At 34.9% G+C, this 16,795-nt stretch overlaps 2 protein-coding genes across 3 annotated transcripts; both read left to right on the forward strand.

The window, feature by feature from the left end:
- The first annotated feature begins 62 nt into the window (after window positions 1–62).
- LOC114191436 (clathrin heavy chain 1) lies at window positions 63–12,527 on the forward strand. The gene is made up of 29 exons (XM_028080609.1): window positions 63–360; window positions 709–913; window positions 1,858–1,946; window positions 2,042–2,120; window positions 2,266–2,393; window positions 3,085–3,183; window positions 3,306–3,414; window positions 4,105–4,184; window positions 4,259–4,486; window positions 4,573–4,638; window positions 5,412–5,528; window positions 5,845–6,042; window positions 6,192–6,308; window positions 6,502–6,561; window positions 6,783–6,869; window positions 7,132–7,350; window positions 7,446–7,508; window positions 7,595–7,699; window positions 7,782–7,894; window positions 8,010–8,262; window positions 8,370–8,506; window positions 8,583–8,861; window positions 8,944–9,946; window positions 10,201–10,686; window positions 10,778–10,948; window positions 11,032–11,217; window positions 11,532–11,654; window positions 11,768–11,878; window positions 11,996–12,527. The coding sequence occupies exons 1-29, from the start codon at window positions 316–318 to the stop codon at window positions 12,143–12,145; spliced, it is 5,106 nt and encodes a 1,701-aa protein (XP_027936410.1). The 5' UTR covers window positions 63–315; the 3' UTR covers window positions 12,146–12,527.
- Window positions 12,528–13,800: 1,273 nt separating this feature from the next.
- LOC114195299 lies at window positions 13,801–15,468 on the forward strand. Of its 2 annotated transcripts, none has more exons than XM_028085754.1 (2): window positions 13,801–13,972; window positions 14,725–15,468. In XM_028085754.1, exons 1-2 carry the CDS (start codon window positions 13,931–13,933, stop codon window positions 15,385–15,387), a joined length of 705 nt encoding a protein of 234 aa, XP_027941555.1. In that variant the 5' UTR covers window positions 13,801–13,930; the 3' UTR covers window positions 15,388–15,468. The 2 variants fall into 2 exon arrangements, with proteins under 2 accessions (XP_027941555.1, XP_027941634.1); XM_028085833.1 differs by having other exon boundaries at window positions 13,808–13,972; window positions 14,728–15,468.
- The last annotated feature ends 1,327 nt before the right edge of the window (window positions 15,469–16,795 follow it).

Genomic DNA, 16,795 nt, shown 5'->3' on the forward strand with positions numbered 1-16,795 from the left:
GTAGAATATTAATTTGAAATTTATTTTTGCTTTATTAGCTCATAAGACGAGAGACTTCTCTACTGTTTCTGTGTCGTTTATTTTTAATTTTTTCAAAGGAATTCAATTCTCTTCTCGTTCTGATTCTCACCAAGCCCGCTTTATTAGTGTCAGAACCTCCTTTTATTTTTCTTCCCCCGTAGATCTCTCCCTCTTTTCGCTTTAGAGGGTCCAACTTGCTTCCAGATCTCGCACCGATTTGTACCACTCTGTTGACTCTTCTTCCTCTTCCAATTCAATCGCCGCTGCAGATCTCACTCTGCCATCCAAGCCGTCATGGCGGCCGCTAACGCTCCGATCGCCATGAGAGAAGCTCTCACTGTGAGTTCTCCGAGCTCTTCGTTTTTTTTTTTTGGATTTCTTGAGCTTAATTCGCAACTCAACTTGGCAGCTTACTTACAACTACACCTGCTATCTTTATAACCGATTATAACCATCAAAGTTTTGCAAGTCACTCTTACACTTTACTAGACTTTTATTTTCCGTATGGAGTGTTCCGCAACGAATTCGATCGTGTTGTAACGAAGTTCACTGCGCTGCTTTGTTTTCTTATTTTTGAGTTATCATAGATCTAGATGTTTCTTGAGTTTATTTGTTCTGAACTGTTGAGTGAGATTGTGTTGTGAATTGAGAGTGATGTGACCTGTGTCGCGTGATTTGTGATTGCAGTTGCCGAGCATTGGCATAAATCCGCAGTTCATCACGTTCACGCATGTGACGATGGAGTCCGATAAGTATATATGCGTTCGAGAAACGGCTCCGCAGAATAGTGTGGTTATCGTTGATATGAACATGCCGAATCAGCCCTTGAGGAGGCCTATTACTGCAGATTCCGCTCTTATGAATCCCAATTCCAGAATCCTTGCGTTGAAAGGTTGGATACTAGTTCGTTTTATTCTTCTCATAAATTTGTGACTTCTGTTTGTGGCTAGTAATGTTGTGGATATTCAACTAAAGCCATTTCGGTATTGAGTTGCATTTTTTATGGTATTGTATATATTGGGCATTTTTATTCTTTATATATTTATCATCATTGTGTGAAAATAGCATAGTCTGAACTTGTTTAGGAGTGGAATGCACTTCGTGCATGGTTCAGGACTTAGTTGAACAAGACGGTCTGAGCTAATTTTGGTTTTATGATCCTTACTTTCTTTTCAAGCATTAGTTCTACTAACTAGAGTACCAAATGCGTGTGTCCTTAAGCATCCTGATCATTAGGGGTACGTTATTGGGAAACAGATGCCTTTGCTTGTTTTGCTTGATTCTTATTTACCAATTTACCAATATGATACATGATACTTGAAATTAAAAGATCATGTTCTTAAGTGATATAATTTTATCGAAGAAAACTGTCGTACTTTTGTTTCAGTTCTCACATGCTAAGCGAATATGACTATTAGGGGAAGTCACCAATATGCTATCACTTTGTCCCTATGAGGTTTATTGAAGGTGGACTGATATCATTAGTTGTAATGCTATGGACCTATTAAGTATTTTTTTCCATGATTTATTGTTCAGATAATGTATTTACCATTCACCATTAACCTATGGCCAATTAAACATTGTGATTATATATATTATTCACGATACCATCATTTGACAACCATGAAAGTGGTTGCATATTAAGAAAAAAAAAAGGCCCCTAGAACAAAGGAAAATAGCCAGCGTAAAAAGGGCTCACTGTTCATAGCATTCCAACTATTGGGATAAAATTGAAGGTTTTGTTTGATTACATCACAAGCTTCTGTTTGCATTGCATCTTAGTTAGTATTTACTTTTGGGTTATATTTGCTTATAAGTTGCATCCTTCTCTTGAAGCTCAACTCCAAGGAACAACTCAAGATCACCTACAAATTTTTAACATTGAAATGAAAGCGAAGATGAAATCCTATCAGATGCCTGAGCAGGTAAGTATTATGTTCAAGTATACAAGCACTATTAAATGATGGTTGATAACGAGAGCTTTGTTAATCCTTGTGGAATGCTCCCATTGCACGTGCAGGTGGTCTTTTGGAAATGGATTACCCCCAAGTTGTTGGGTCTTGTGACACAAACCTCTGTATACCATTGGTCAATTGAAGGTAAGAAATTGATAAACTGCAATTCCATTTGAAACTTGGTTTTGTGCTATTATGTTTTTCAGTTTATCCATTGCTGTTCAGCGTAGTTTTGCTCATCTTCAAATGTTTTACTAGGACATTTCTGTGTGATATATGTAACATGTAGGTGACTCAGAACCTGTCAAGATGTTTGAGAGAACAGCAAATTTAGCAAACAATCAAATCATTAATTATCGATGTGATCCTTCAGAAAAATGGTTGGTCTTGATTGGTATTGCTCCAGGTTCCCCTGAGGTATATCTCTAGTTGTCATCTATAACTATATATAAAGGAGATATGTTTTTTTGGTATAAACATTTTGTATGTCCTATTTTACCTTTGTAAATACTACTAATACTCTCCAAATGTCTCTTCCAATAGCACAGCACACCACAATTCACTCACTATTTATTATTGACCACCATTATCCCTTTTTTTTTTTCATTTATTTTAAAAAAGACTATAAAGGCAGAGTTTCTTCTTTTCCCTAGTAGATAGTAACTAGGTTATAATGTTTCTTGTTTTAGTTATTTAGACTTTTTCTTTTTTCTCATATTCATGTATTTATTTTTTAGTTTTTATGTTTCCTTTGGATTTATCTGTGTAAAATCTTGCAACCATTGTGTGATATTAAAATTAAAAAACTAAAGCTATGTTGGACACTTTGTTCTGGGCATGGTATTAAACCTCCTTGATTAAGTGGTCTGGGTTTAACTTTACAACCTTGTTCCTCATAGTTTCAAGCTTTTTAAGGAAAAAAATGGACTTATGTAGTGTCAACACTCCAACTCGAAAGATTCCACTTTGAGGAGGAGTTGAATTTAAAACAATTTACATAGCCTATGCCATTGGGATAGATTGTCCTTGAAAATAATCATTTTCCTTTTTACTAGAATTTGTTGGAGTCTGATCTTTTTATTTTTTTTGTATGTTGTGTTGTCTATAGAGGCCACAATTGGTTAAAGGAAACATGCAGCTCTTTTCTGTGGATCAACAGCGAAGCCAGGCTCTTGAAGCGCATGCTGCATCATTTGCTCAATTTAAAGTGTGTCTCTTTATGATTCTTTGTTTACTTTCCTACGTTAATTTCATATTTACAAATAAATATTTATATAGCATGTTACTGTCATACAATGTGCTAGAAAAATTAAAGTGCTTTTTGGACAGGTTCCTGGGAATGAAAATCCTTCTACTTTGATTTCTTTTGCTACTAAGACACTTAATGCTGGTCAAATTATATCCAAGTTGCATGTTATTGAGCTGGGTGCTCAGCCAGGTCTGTATAATTTTCTTTAGCACATCTGTCTCTTCAGTATTAATTAATCTGATGGAGAATATTGTTATTAGATAAATCTGACTTAATTTTACTATTTAGTTGCTCTTGTCCCATATCTAATTTCCAAGGTTACTTTTCCTGTTAAATCATAAATCTAAATTTAAACTGGTCATAAACTTTATTGAACCGAAGTTTGGAGAAGAATGACCTTTCTTAAAGATATCCCTAGAGAGGCGCCTTTGTCTTGTTATTCAAAATTCTTCAGCTCAGAATAATGATTTCTTAAACTTCAAGTTGTGGATGGATAACTTTAAGTGATCATGTTTTGCACTAGCAGTATGGAGGAGGTTACTCATTATTGGCAATAGATTCAGTTAATAATAATGAAATATACTGCTTTCTGTTGGAAAATTGGCCATGCTTCAGGGATTACTAATATTTGAATGAATGATTGGAAATCTTGAATAATGTGATGGTGACAGTCTTCTCTTGGATTTTCTATTTAATGATAAGTCAGTGAAGTTGCTGCTGTGATTATTTTCACAAATAAAGGGAGCAACATACTGAAATGAGGGTATTTAAACATGGATAGATATTTTTTATTATAGCTATAAATCATTTGTATAATTTTATCATCTTTGATTTGGTTTATCATCATTCCAGAATTTACCTTACCAATTGCCTTTGCAGGGAAGCCATCGTTTACAAAGAAACAAGCAGACCTTTTCTTTCCCCCAGATTTTGCTGATGATTTTCCAGTTGCCATGCAGGTACAAAGGTTGCTAGAATTGTTCATTTTATAAAACTGTGCAGGTATTTGATTCATAGTTTTCTCTTTTGGCAGATATCCCACAAATACAGTTTGATTTATGTGATTACGAAACTTGGTCTCCTATTTGTCTATGATTTGGAGACTGCTACTGCTGTATATAGGAACAGAATCAGTCCTGATCCTATATTTTTGACATCAGAAGCTACATCAGTTGGAGGCTTTTATGCTATTAACAGGAGAGGCCAGGTGTTATTGGCTACTGTTAATGAGCAAACGATTGTGAATTTTGTCAGTGGTCAAGTATGTATCTGATCATGTTATCACTTTCCTATTGTAAAGGGGAAACAAGGTGACATTTCAATCAATTTCATTTTTTATTGTCACAGCTAAACAATTTGGAGCTAGCGGTTAATCTTGCCAAGCGAGGAAATCTTCCTGGTGCTGAGAAATTGGTATGTCAGTTTTCATATTGAACTTGCTATTTTGTCATTAGGGTGCTTTCAGGACTTAGGATGGTGCTATGAAATTGGATCTCACGTGTTATCTTTGATGGGATTTTATTTAATTGGTAAATGGCAACTTGTTTAATATCTGGTATGGTCGTTCTACTGTACAATGCACAAAGTTTTAAGGGTCTTGGCAATGAGTGTCATAAAGGTATTGATTAATGAATTAGTAAATAAAAAGTTTTCAAAGGAAATTATAGTGTGATTGCTTTGGAAATTAATGAAATCATGGAGAGCATTGATAACAAAATCCCATGAAAAAAATATGCACTTTGGATTCCTTATCCGATTCCATGAGACATTTGTTAGTGTTCTCCTTTAATGAATTTTTACTGATATTTCTCTTCAGCATTTACTTATTTTATTCTAGCTAGTACATATCTTTTTAACAGAATCATCCTTCTGTTGCTGATATTTTATGTATCTCTTTAACACCATCAATCTTTTTATGTAGAAATTTTTTATGCATCTAAAAGATAGATGCATGGGCCAAAGGAGTTTATGTGAGTGACCTGAATTCTGTATGGCCACAAACGTTTCTTCTTTAGTCCTTTACTTTTTTTTCTCTATTAATGAAATCTGCACGCTTATTTTTTTGATAATTTTTTGGTATTGTTTGATTAGAGAGTGTCTTAGCTTCATTTAAACTAGTTTGTTTTTTATTGTCTTTTTTTTGTGTGAATTTTAGTCATTAACATGCCTATTTATTGACATTATAGGTGGTTGAACGATTCCATGAACTGTTTGCCCAAACAAAGTATAAAGAAGCAGCTGAGCTTGCAGCTGAGTCTCCACAAGGAATCCTTCGCACTCCTGATACAGTTGCAAAATTTCAGGTTTGGTGATAAGTTATGGTGCTTGTTTGTCTTTCTGTTCAACAAACTGAATGCCAATCAAACATTCCAGGCATTGTCATGTATTTTTGTTTTCAAAAGTGGGAAAATCCCATTGAATTTGGTTACAACAGAAGAATAGACACACCCATAGCCATCAAATATTCTGTTTGTGCTCTTTCCTCAACAAAATGAACCTAAACATTCATCTTTGCTTGTTTTTATAGATAAAGGATTAAAGAATTTTGAACTGTTTATCCTTTTTCATGGTCAATTAGACTATCATGGGTGAAGTGTCACAATTTGTTCTATGTGGCAGAGTGTTCCTGTGCAAGCTGGGCAAACTCCTCCACTATTGCAGTATTTTGGAACACTTCTGACAAGAGGAAAGCTGAATGCCTTTGAGTCATTAGAATTGTCAAGGCTGGTAGTAAACCAGAACAAGAAAAACCTTTTGGAGAATTGGTTGGCAGAGGACAAGCTTGAATGCAGTGAGGAGCTAGGAGATCTTGTAAAGGTAGGTTGCATTTGAAATTTTGAAATACTTTGAATTGATTGCTTTTCTTATTTTTTTGCTTTTTGTTTCATTCTATTTGATTACCTAATAGTATATTTAATATGAAATGGGATTTTTTTGATAATTTTGATTAATATGTTCAAATGTAGACTGTGGACAATGATCTTGCTTTAAAAATATACATCAAAGCCAGAGCTACTCCAAAAGTTGTCGCTGCTTTTGCTGAGAGAAGGGAATTTGACAAGATTCTAATATACTCTAAGCAGGTAGAGGCTTGTTTATTTATCAAATTATACTGACTTTTGTTCATCAGATTATTTGGTGCTTCTTTTGTTAACTTCTTTGATCTCTGGCCTAGAGTATTTTAATTGGCCGTTATATTAACAACATTTGATATCTTATCTCAGCTTTTACTGGAGCTATTTGTGCCTGATAATTTTCATTACTTTTGGGCTACAGGTTGGTTACACACCTGACTATCTCTTCCTTTTGCAAACAATTCTCCGGACAGATCCTCAGGTATGAGAGTACCCTATGTAGTTCATTTTCACTATTTATGTTGAGCTATTTCTTTGTATTTCCCATTGTCCGCCACTCTGTTAGATAACTGATTATCAAATTATATATTTTCTGAATAGAATCCCTACAACTTTATTTTATTTTTTCCATCTCAATTTACTGAATTTGGTAGTTCTACTAACTAATTCAACAACTCCATTTTTTTCCATTTTGGTTTGTAGGGTGCTGTTAATTTTGCATTAATGATGTCACAAATGGAGGGAGGTTGCCCAGTTGATTACAACACCATAACTGATTTGTTTCTTCAGGTTGTTTATCTACTATGATTAAGTCATTATTTTATTTTTTTTACTGGAAAATGTTAGTTGTTAGATGATTAAGTCATTATTGTGGTGATTAGTAATATAATATTCCTGCTTCACGATCATTGATGTATGAAATGTTTCTTTATGTGGCATTATCTTGATTTCTATGTACAAGCACTCGCCTAGTCCTTTCCTCATTGTTTTAACTATAATTATTTATTATTGATTGACAGTTCATGTATTACCTTCTTTTTGTCCTGTTCAGAGAAATCTGATCCGTGAGGCAACTGCCTTTCTCCTAGATGTTCTGAAACCAAATCTACCAGAACATGGGTTCCTTCAAACCAAGGTGTTGGAGATAAATCTGGTTACTTTCCCTAATGTTGCAGATGCAATTTTGGCTAATGGCATGTTCAGTCATTATGACCGTCCTCGTATTGCGCAACTTTGTGAAAAAGCTGGTCTTTATGTGCGAGCTTTGCAAGTAATGACTCACCAAATGTGTTTTATTCTTACTTTTTTTTTCTTATTTAACCCACTAGCCTCGTCTTTTTATTGACTACATTATTTTTGATGCAGCATTACACAGAGTTGTCAGATATAAAACGTGTGATTGTAAATACACACGCAATTGAGCCACAGGTTTGTGTGCTCCCTTGCTTTTATAGTTTATCTATTGAAACATTGTGCTAGTTTAAAAAATACTGGTGGTTTTTCGGTTCTTGCAGTCACTTGTTGAATTTTTTGGCACTCTATCACGAGAATGGGCATTAGAGTGCATGAAAGACCTATTGCTGGTCAATCTTAGAGGCAACCTACAGATTATTGTGCAGGTATGAAACTATCATTTTCTTCTATAACATGAAATTATTAATATTTGATTGATAACTAAAAAGCTTATTTATATCTGTCTAGGTTGCCAAAGAATATTGTGAACAGTTGGGCATTGATGCTTGCATAAAAATTTTTGAGCAATTCAGATCATATGAGGGGCTGTATTTTTTCCTGGGATCATATTTGAGCTCCAGGTAATTCTTTCATTTTTATAGAACTGTTTTGTCTGGTGGACAAGTGATGCCATCTGTAAAGGGGATATTGTCTCATATCAGCTAATTTCCACCCTTTCCCGCTGAATATGGACAGTGAGGATCCTGACATTCACTTTAAGTACATTGAGGCAGCAGCAAAGACTGGGCAAATCAAAGAGGTTGAGCGTGTGACTAGAGAATCAAGTTTCTATGATGCTGAGAAGACAAAGAACTTTCTAATGGAGGCAAAGCTTCCAGATGCACGTCCTCTGATTAATGTTTGTGACCGATTTGGATTTGTTCCAGATCTAACACACTATCTATACACAAGCAACATGCTTCGCTACATTGAAGGTTATGTTCAGAAGGTATTATAGTTTGCATTTATAATTCAGTAGCCTTTTTATTTCTTGAATACTATCTACTTTCTCTTTTCCAGTGATAAATGTGTGCCTTGCTTTGCTTTGCTTTATAGGTGAACCCAGGGAATGCTCCTTTAGTCGTTGGGCAGCTTTTAGATGATGAGTGTCCAGAAGATTTTATCAAAGGCTTGATTCTCTCTGTTCGTTCCTTACTGCCAGTGGAGCCCCTTGTGGAGGAGTGTGAGAAGAGGTAGTATCGGTTCTCTAATCCTACTCCTTTTTGAGATCACCTTTCTAATTTTTTCTGGTGTCAATTTGTCATGCAGGAATCGGCTTCGTTTGCTCACACAGTTTTTGGAACATCTTGTAAGCGAGGGAAGCCAGGATGTACATGTTCACAATGCACTGGGTAAAATCATCATTGATAGCAACAATAATCCGGAACATTTTCTCACTACCAACCCATACTATGATTCTCGAGTTGTGGGCAAATATTGTGAGAAACGTGATCCCACCTTAGCAGTTGTAGCTTATAGGCGTGGACAATGTGATGATGAACTTATCAATGTGACAAACAAAAATTCATTGTTTAAACTACAAGCAAGGTTTGTGGGTTATATTTATATATTTTTTCTCTAAACAATTATCCTTGGATTCAATGGTTACATGCTTTTATTTGGATTACAGATATGTTGTTGAGAGGATGGATGCTGATCTTTGGGACAAAGTTCTTAACCCTGATAATGCGTACAGAAGGCAACTTATTGATCAGGTTGTATCTACAGCTCTGCCTGAAAGCAAGAGCCCTGAACAAGTATCTGCTGCTGTTAAGGCTTTCATGACTGCTGATCTACCTCATGAATTGATTGAGCTTCTTGAGAAGATTGTCCTTCAGAATTCTGCATTCAGTGGCAACTTTAATCTGCAGAATCTACTTATTTTAACAGCAATAAAGGCTGATCCATCCAGAGTTATGGATTATATTAATAGACTGGATAATTTTGATGGTCCTGCAGTTGGAGAAATGGCTGTTGAGGCTCAATTATTTGAGGAAGCATTTGCAATTTTCAAGAAGTTCAACTTAAATGTCCAGGCAGTCAATGTCTTGTTAGATAATATTCATAGCATTGATAGAGCTGTGGAGTTTGCTTTCCGAGTTGAAGAAGATGCTGTTTGGAGTCAGGTGGCCAAGGCTCAACTAAGGGAAGGACTAGTAAGTGATGCCATCGAGTCCTTTATACGAGCAGACGATACTACACAATTTTTGGATGTTATCCGTGCTGCTGAAGATGCCAATGTTTACCATGACTTGGTGAGATACTTGCTGATGGTTCGGCAGAAGACTAAAGAACCCAAGGTGGACAGTGAGCTCATTTATGCATATGCAAAGATTGATAGGCTCAGTGACATTGAGGAGTTCATTCTTATGCCAAATGTAGCCAATCTTCAAAATGTTGGTGACCGATTGTATGATGAAGAACTATATGAAGCTGCCAAAATCATATTTGCCTTTATATCTAACTGGGCCAAGTTAGCAGTTACACTTGTGAAGTTGAAACAGTTCCAAGGTGCAGTTGATGCAGCAAGGAAAGCTAATAGTGCAAAAACATGGAAGGAAGTTTGCTTTGCCTGTGTTGATGCGGAGGAGTTCCGTTTGGCCCAGATATGTGGGCTTAACATTATTATTCAGGTAAAAAATTGTTGTTTTTGTTTGGCCATTCATTAAGTAAATTTTTAACTGGATTTTTTTTTTTTTTAGCTGTCATTTGATTCCAAATTGTAAAGGTTGAATAATTTGTTCTTTCAAAATGTATGGGGGAAATAGTATATACTAAAATGTATAAATATGCTGTGACTTGTGGTGATTGGAAGGTTTTGTGACCATTACTTGAGTCTGCTGCTTTCCGATGCTTGTTAACTCAATTTTGATTGTGGATTTGGTAGGTGGATGACTTGGAAGAGGTCAGTGAATATTACCAAAATAGAGGTTGCTTCAACGAGCTAATATCCCTCATGGAGAGTGGTTTAGGATTAGAACGGGCACATATGGGTATCTTCACTGAGTTGGGAGTTCTATATGCTAGATATCGTCCTGAGAAGCTTATGGAACATATCAAACTATTTGCAACCCGGCTCAACATTCCAAAGCTTATAAGAGCTTGTGACGAACAACAACATTGGAAAGAGCTGACCTATTTGTACATTCAATATGACGAGTTTGATAATGCTGCAACAACCATCATGAACCATTCACCTGAAGCATGGGATCATATGCAATTCAAAGATGTTGCTGTCAAAGTTGCTAATGTTGAGTTGTATTACAAGGCCGTTCATTTCTATTTACAAGAACATCCAGATCTTATCAATGATGTTCTGAATGTCCTTGCTCTCCGAGTTGATCATGCACGTGTTGTTGACATCATGCGAAAGGTAGCATTAATACTGGCAACATTTTCACCAGTCGTTTACTCTATAACCTTTTTCTATTTCAATAATGAATGTTTCCCGTGTCGTATTATAGGCTGGTCATCTCCGTCTTGTCAAGCCATACATGGTTGCAGTTCAGAGTAACAATGTGTCTGCTGTTAATGAAGCCCTGAATGAAATATATGTCGAGGAGGAAGACTATGATAGATTGCGCGAGTCAATTGATTTGCATGATAACTTTGACCAAATAGGCCTTGCACAGAAGGTTAGCTGCATTTATCCGGTGTTGACTATTTTCAATTCAATATTAGGAAGCTGATAGATTATCTATTATTATCTGAAATACAGATTGAAAAGCATGAGCTTCTTGAGATGAGGCGTGTTGCTGCTTACATTTACAAGAAGGCAGGTAGATGGAAGCAGTCCATTGCATTGTCTAAAAAGGATAACCTTTACAAAGATGCCATGGAGACAGCCTCACAATCTGGTGACCGTGAACTTGCTGAGGAGTTGCTTGTTTATTTCATTGATCAGGTACCAAATTCAATTTCAACGGCATATAATCCTTTCTTTAGCAACATTTCGTTCGACATGTTTTATTTAAAGACTAAGATACTAAGTTATTATGCTTTCGTTATCTATATTGACACTTGCAGTACTCACCGCATCATATGCAGTTCCTAAAAGTTATTGGCAATTAGTACTGTTACTGATTTTTTTTAAGCTTAAACTCAACTTAGTCTGCCAGTTTGATGTTAAGAGTTTTGTTATCAACGCTCACTTTCTGAAGAGTTTTATTCTGAGTGAGGTCAATATAGTGTAATATTTTTCTCTACATGCGTATGCAGGGAAAGAAAGAATGTTTTGCCTCGTGTCTATTCGTTTGCTATGATTTGATCCGGGCAGACATTGCTCTCGAGTTGGCCTGGATGAACAACATGATTGACTTTGCCTTCCCATATCTCTTGCAGGTTTGTATTCCTTTTGTGCTGCTTATTTATTACTTAAATATACATTGACCTGTATGTCTTTTTCATTGTGTTATCTTGTGCTTTCTTTAACTGTCTTCTTTTTAATGTTGTAGTTTATCCGTGAGTACACTGGCAAAGTTGATGAACTGGTGAAGGACAAAATTGAAGCTCAGAACCAAGTGAAGGCTAAAGAGCAAGAAGAGAAGGAAGTAATTGCACAACAGGTAACTAGTTTCTCCATTTTGTTTCCTGCTTTAGTTGGTATTTTCTATCTCCTTGATGATCATTTATTGAACATTCTTATTTGATTGAACTCTATGATATGAATACCCATATTGCAGAATATGTATGCTCAGTTGTTGCCTCTTGCTTTGCCGGCACCACCAATGCCTGGAATGGGAGGAGGCTTTGTCCCTCCCCCTCCAATGGGTGGATTGGGGATGCCTCCAATGCCTCCTTTCGGTATGCCACCCATGGGCAGTAGCTACTGACAGGAAAGCGGGGCCTTGAACTCAGGTGTATACAGAGAGCAACGTAGCAGCTTGGTTGTTTTCAAACATTTTCTTCTGGGATTTTAATGCAGTATTCTTTCCTTGCTTCTATTGGAGGAGGTTCTAGTCAAAATAATTTCGAGTTTCTGTTCGGGGGTTTGTGTCATATTTTTGTAATATTTTTTTTATAGTTGAGGCATTTTTTGGGCTGCTCTTACGAGCTAGCCGAGGATTTTCTGTATGTAGCCATTTTTCTTGTATTAAATGATGTCCAAAGTATAATACGAAATAGACCGACTTTGACTTCTAGCTCATGTTTTTCATGGATTTGTTCCACTTTTCCTTGTGATGGAAGCTACCTGATTGAAGCTGGTTGGCATGCTGTTTGTTGTCTGCATCTTATCTTCTTTAAAATGCGTGTTTTGTTACCACTTGATTTCAGGTTTGATCTTGGTTTTGAATTGGTACGAATTTGTTGTACTGTTTTTCATTTGTTTTACAATATCTACAGTACTATTTACTGCTCTTTTTCTCTTTTTTTATTCAGCAAGTACTATTTACTGCACCATCCCTCGCACCCCACAGCTTTTAGGGCATAAAATGTGATTGTAAGTTTTCATGAATAGTATATTTCGTTGTGCATAGTATACTGATAGATGAAATGTGGTATTATAGTTCGTTATGTGTATTATATTTCGTTAATTTTTTAAATATTCTGTTATACATGGTTGGTGATCCTAATGTAGGCGTCTAATCATTAGGATAGCTAAACTATGCGAATCTATAAAACAATCTTCAGACAACGTAATCTAAGAACCTTGAAAAATAAACTGGAGAAATTTATTTAAAAATTTAACTTAAGCAAAAAGTAAAATATGTGTATCATTTACTTTTTGAACTTTTAAACCACGACACTTGTAGTATTTTTGTGAAAGGTAAATTTTTTTAAGGATGTGTTGCATCGGGTTTAAGTTTTTTTTTTTTTTCTAGCAATCCAGCTCAACTTAATTATAATTGAGTTGAAAGTTGAGTAATTCAAAAGAAATAAAAAAGGAAAATTGTTCAATATAAATACTTTAAAAATATTTTAATAGTAATGATAAGTATATGATGACAACAATATGTATACATGTATTGAAAATATTTATATAATATCATTTTTATAATAAAACTATTAGATAAATGATATTTTGTATCTATTATTTATTATATAGTTGAGTATTAGATTCTTCGAGTTTGAAATTTATGAATTTGTACTAGCTCAACTTTAATTAGATATACTAAATTAAGCTGTATCAAATTTAATAACTTCATTTAAAAAGTATAATTGAGTTCAATTTGTATATTAAGCACAATATGTTTGTATTCTTAATTTTTTTTATGGTGTTGTGTCATGTGTATTTACATCCTAGTAAACAAAAAAAATGTTACTTGGTAAAAACAAGTTTATTGAATTGGTTTAGATAAATTTAAAAATAGAAAAACCTAAATTATTTAATTTTTCTTTGTTTAATCAATTGATTCCCAAGCTAAGCAAACGTGAAAAAAAAAAACTTTGTCAAAAGAGATTATGTCGTTTGTGTAGAATTTGAGTGTGGAGTGAAATTTTATGAATCGTATATAAAAAGATGCCATTTTCTTTTATTCGAAAAGAAAATTACGTGTAGTCACGCGCTATGTAGCGTGTGTCAACAGCAATTTCAGTCCTGAATAAACAATCCAGTGGTAAGAGGAAGACCACTCTTTGTGGCTATCCATGGTTGGACTTTGAAAGACTCTAAGAAGATGGCCATATCTTTAAACTCCATAGTTAGCTTCAGCTCAACGGTAACTGCTTCCTGCTCTCACACTTCACCATTCACTTTTCCTTTTAGTTTTCCTGTTTTCTTGCTTTTCTCATTTCAGATTCTTGCTTTTCGTTTCCAATTATATGTGGGGTGTTTGTGCACCCTTTCTGGCCTTCTGGGCATCTTTGAATGTTATTTGTGACAACGGTGTCAACATATGCATCAAGTGCGGGGACTCGAATTGGTGAAATTTTATTATAGTTGCCAAAGTTATGGATATAAGGGAACAATTCTCATAAGATTGAGTTTTGTTCAAATCCACAAATCTAAAAGTAGAGGTTCAGGAAAAATCAGAAATTTATCTGTGTAACCCCTTTGTATTGTAGGGTTTTGGTGCCTTTTTTTTTTCTCATAACTAATGAAATTATGAGCAGTGTGTATCTTCATTCATTACTCAAATGTGTAGTGGTAATACAATTTTATTTCAAGCACTTCAACTAGAGTTAGAGTGGGATTCTCTGGTATGATTTTAACAATATATCGCATCAAAAACTCTATTGTTGAGAAAGATGGATCAATAACAAGTAAATAAAGCAATACTATGCAACTAGGAATTTGCTGATGTACCAATCATATGGCAACAAAGCCCTCTGAAACAAAGGGGGCACCAGGGGAATCATCATGTAATTATCAGTTATTTGTTTATCATAGGTCACTTTAGTATGATTCAATCATGCCATTATGGAATCTCGTTTTTCTGATCTCTTACAAAAGTCTTTCATTCTCCATTAGAAGCTGGAAACCAAGTATCATGATGCATCAAGATATTCTGTTGGAGCTTCTTTACCAAAGGCCACTCAGTTTACACCCTTCTCGTTGGTGGTATCTAGATCGAGAAAGCTTGTCAAAGAAAGAAGATTCAACCATTGTCTTCCAGTTGCAGACAGTGATCAGCTTGCAGCAGACAACAATATTAGTGAGGAATTTGACAATGCAGAAAATTCAGCAACCAATGATGAGTTATCATCCCTGAAAGTTGATGCTGAGTCAGTTTCTGAAACATTAGAGTCTTCCAATGGTTCGATTAACCAAGAGCAAGGATCATCATCATCAGCAACGAAACGAGGTTCCCTTACAGCAAGAGAGCGGTTAAAGGCGGCTCGAGCCGGCAACCGATACCCCCAATTGAAAGCATCTAAAGCAGACATGAACAGCAGGGTGTTGGAGGCTTCAAAGCAAAGTGACAAAGGGAAGAGAAAACCTGGTCTTCCAGAGGCTCCAACTAATCTCTTTGATGATAGCAAACGAGGGTTGTCAACAGGCTTCACTTTTCAGTTTCCTGGGGGTGCTGATCTCTTTTTCATTGTACTTTCTTTTGTTTTGATCAGCTCAATCATGTTTGCAACAACTTTCATTGTGTGGAAAGTTGGTGCAATCCACTTCAATGAGTACTGATATCTCTTCTTTCAGAATTCAACATAAAAGTAGATATTTCTTCTGCTGCTTCAAACTTCATCAACTCCTGCTGTTTCTTCATCTCATGTTTTTCATTTCTTAGCTCCTCATATCTTCTTAGTTAATTGTTTTTATCATCATTAGAAAACAATATATGATGCTCAACATTATACCTCTCATTTTATCTTTTTCTTGGTGATTTTTATTCATTTTGTTTTTCTTTTCAATTCTCATAGTATAGTATTGTTGGATAGAAAGATAAAAGAATTATTGTGGAGTCCCTGGCGGTTCATTGGTGGTGAGTGTTAGGAATCCAATTGTGAATCTAAGTTTTATATTGGCTAAAAATGATAAAGTAGAGCACTATATAAGGATAAAAATCCATAAAATTGTCTCAAGATTTTTTGTTGAGAATAGTATCAATACCTTGTTTGGTTGGGTTTAGGTCTCATTAGTGTTGTATCTCCTAGTAAAACCTCCTCTATAAGGTGTCATTGTCATATAGCCATAACAAGCACATTATTATGATTATTTGTATGTGTCACTTATATAAAAGGTTACTGTTTCCACTTAATTATACATATAGTTTCTCCATTGTGATTAATGAATGATTTTAGTTTTTTTTATGATCATTTTTTTTTGTCAAAATTAATCATTCAATCTGTCAAGTTCTATAATTTAATTCTTCCATTGCTTTCACTGTTGCGTAAAATGATGCATTATTTTTTTTTCATTTACATTCAAAATACTTAGTAGCTGGAATAAGTTTGAGATAAATTTGTGAAAGGTTTTGAAAGTTTAAGCAAATTTAAAAAAAAAAATGGGATAATGTAAAGTGTAAGGTTTGCATCTTGAAGAAAGAAAAAATATTAAAATTTGTAGCATAGGACTGAAATACGTTGCATTTAAACTAAACTAATTTGACTTTGTTTTTCTTATATAATTGGGATAAAATAAACTTTCACATTTAAAATTTTTTTCCTACAGAAAAAAGACAGTCCAAAATCCAATAGAAAAAGTACTGTTTAAGTCGAATAAAATTATTGTAAATGGAAAAGTTCTTCTTTTAACTTTTTTGCTTAATTTAATTTTATACATAGTAATCTTCAGAGGCATCTTTTAAGTTTATGTACACAGTTCAAAATGAGTATAGTTTTTCCATAATTAGAGAGTTTGGGGGACAAAAATGATGCAAGTTGTACTGGACCAGAGGAGTGATTCGGTTGCAGACTGAGAGGACAAGTAGATTTTGGTATCGGGTCGGGGAGGCACCGACCGAGGGAGAATATTAACCGAATTAAGTTCTGTGTTTGGTGTCGTTTTTAGGAGTTAATGAGGTTGTTATATCCTTAAATATTTTAGGAGTAGAAGATAATTTTGTTTCTGAGAGATGTTGTTATTTTTAAGA

This window comes from Vigna unguiculata, chromosome 1 (assembly GCF_004118075.2).
Source record: "Vigna unguiculata cultivar IT97K-499-35 chromosome 1, ASM411807v1, whole genome shotgun sequence".
Lineage (NCBI taxonomy): Eukaryota > Viridiplantae > Streptophyta > Magnoliopsida > Fabales > Fabaceae > Vigna > Vigna unguiculata.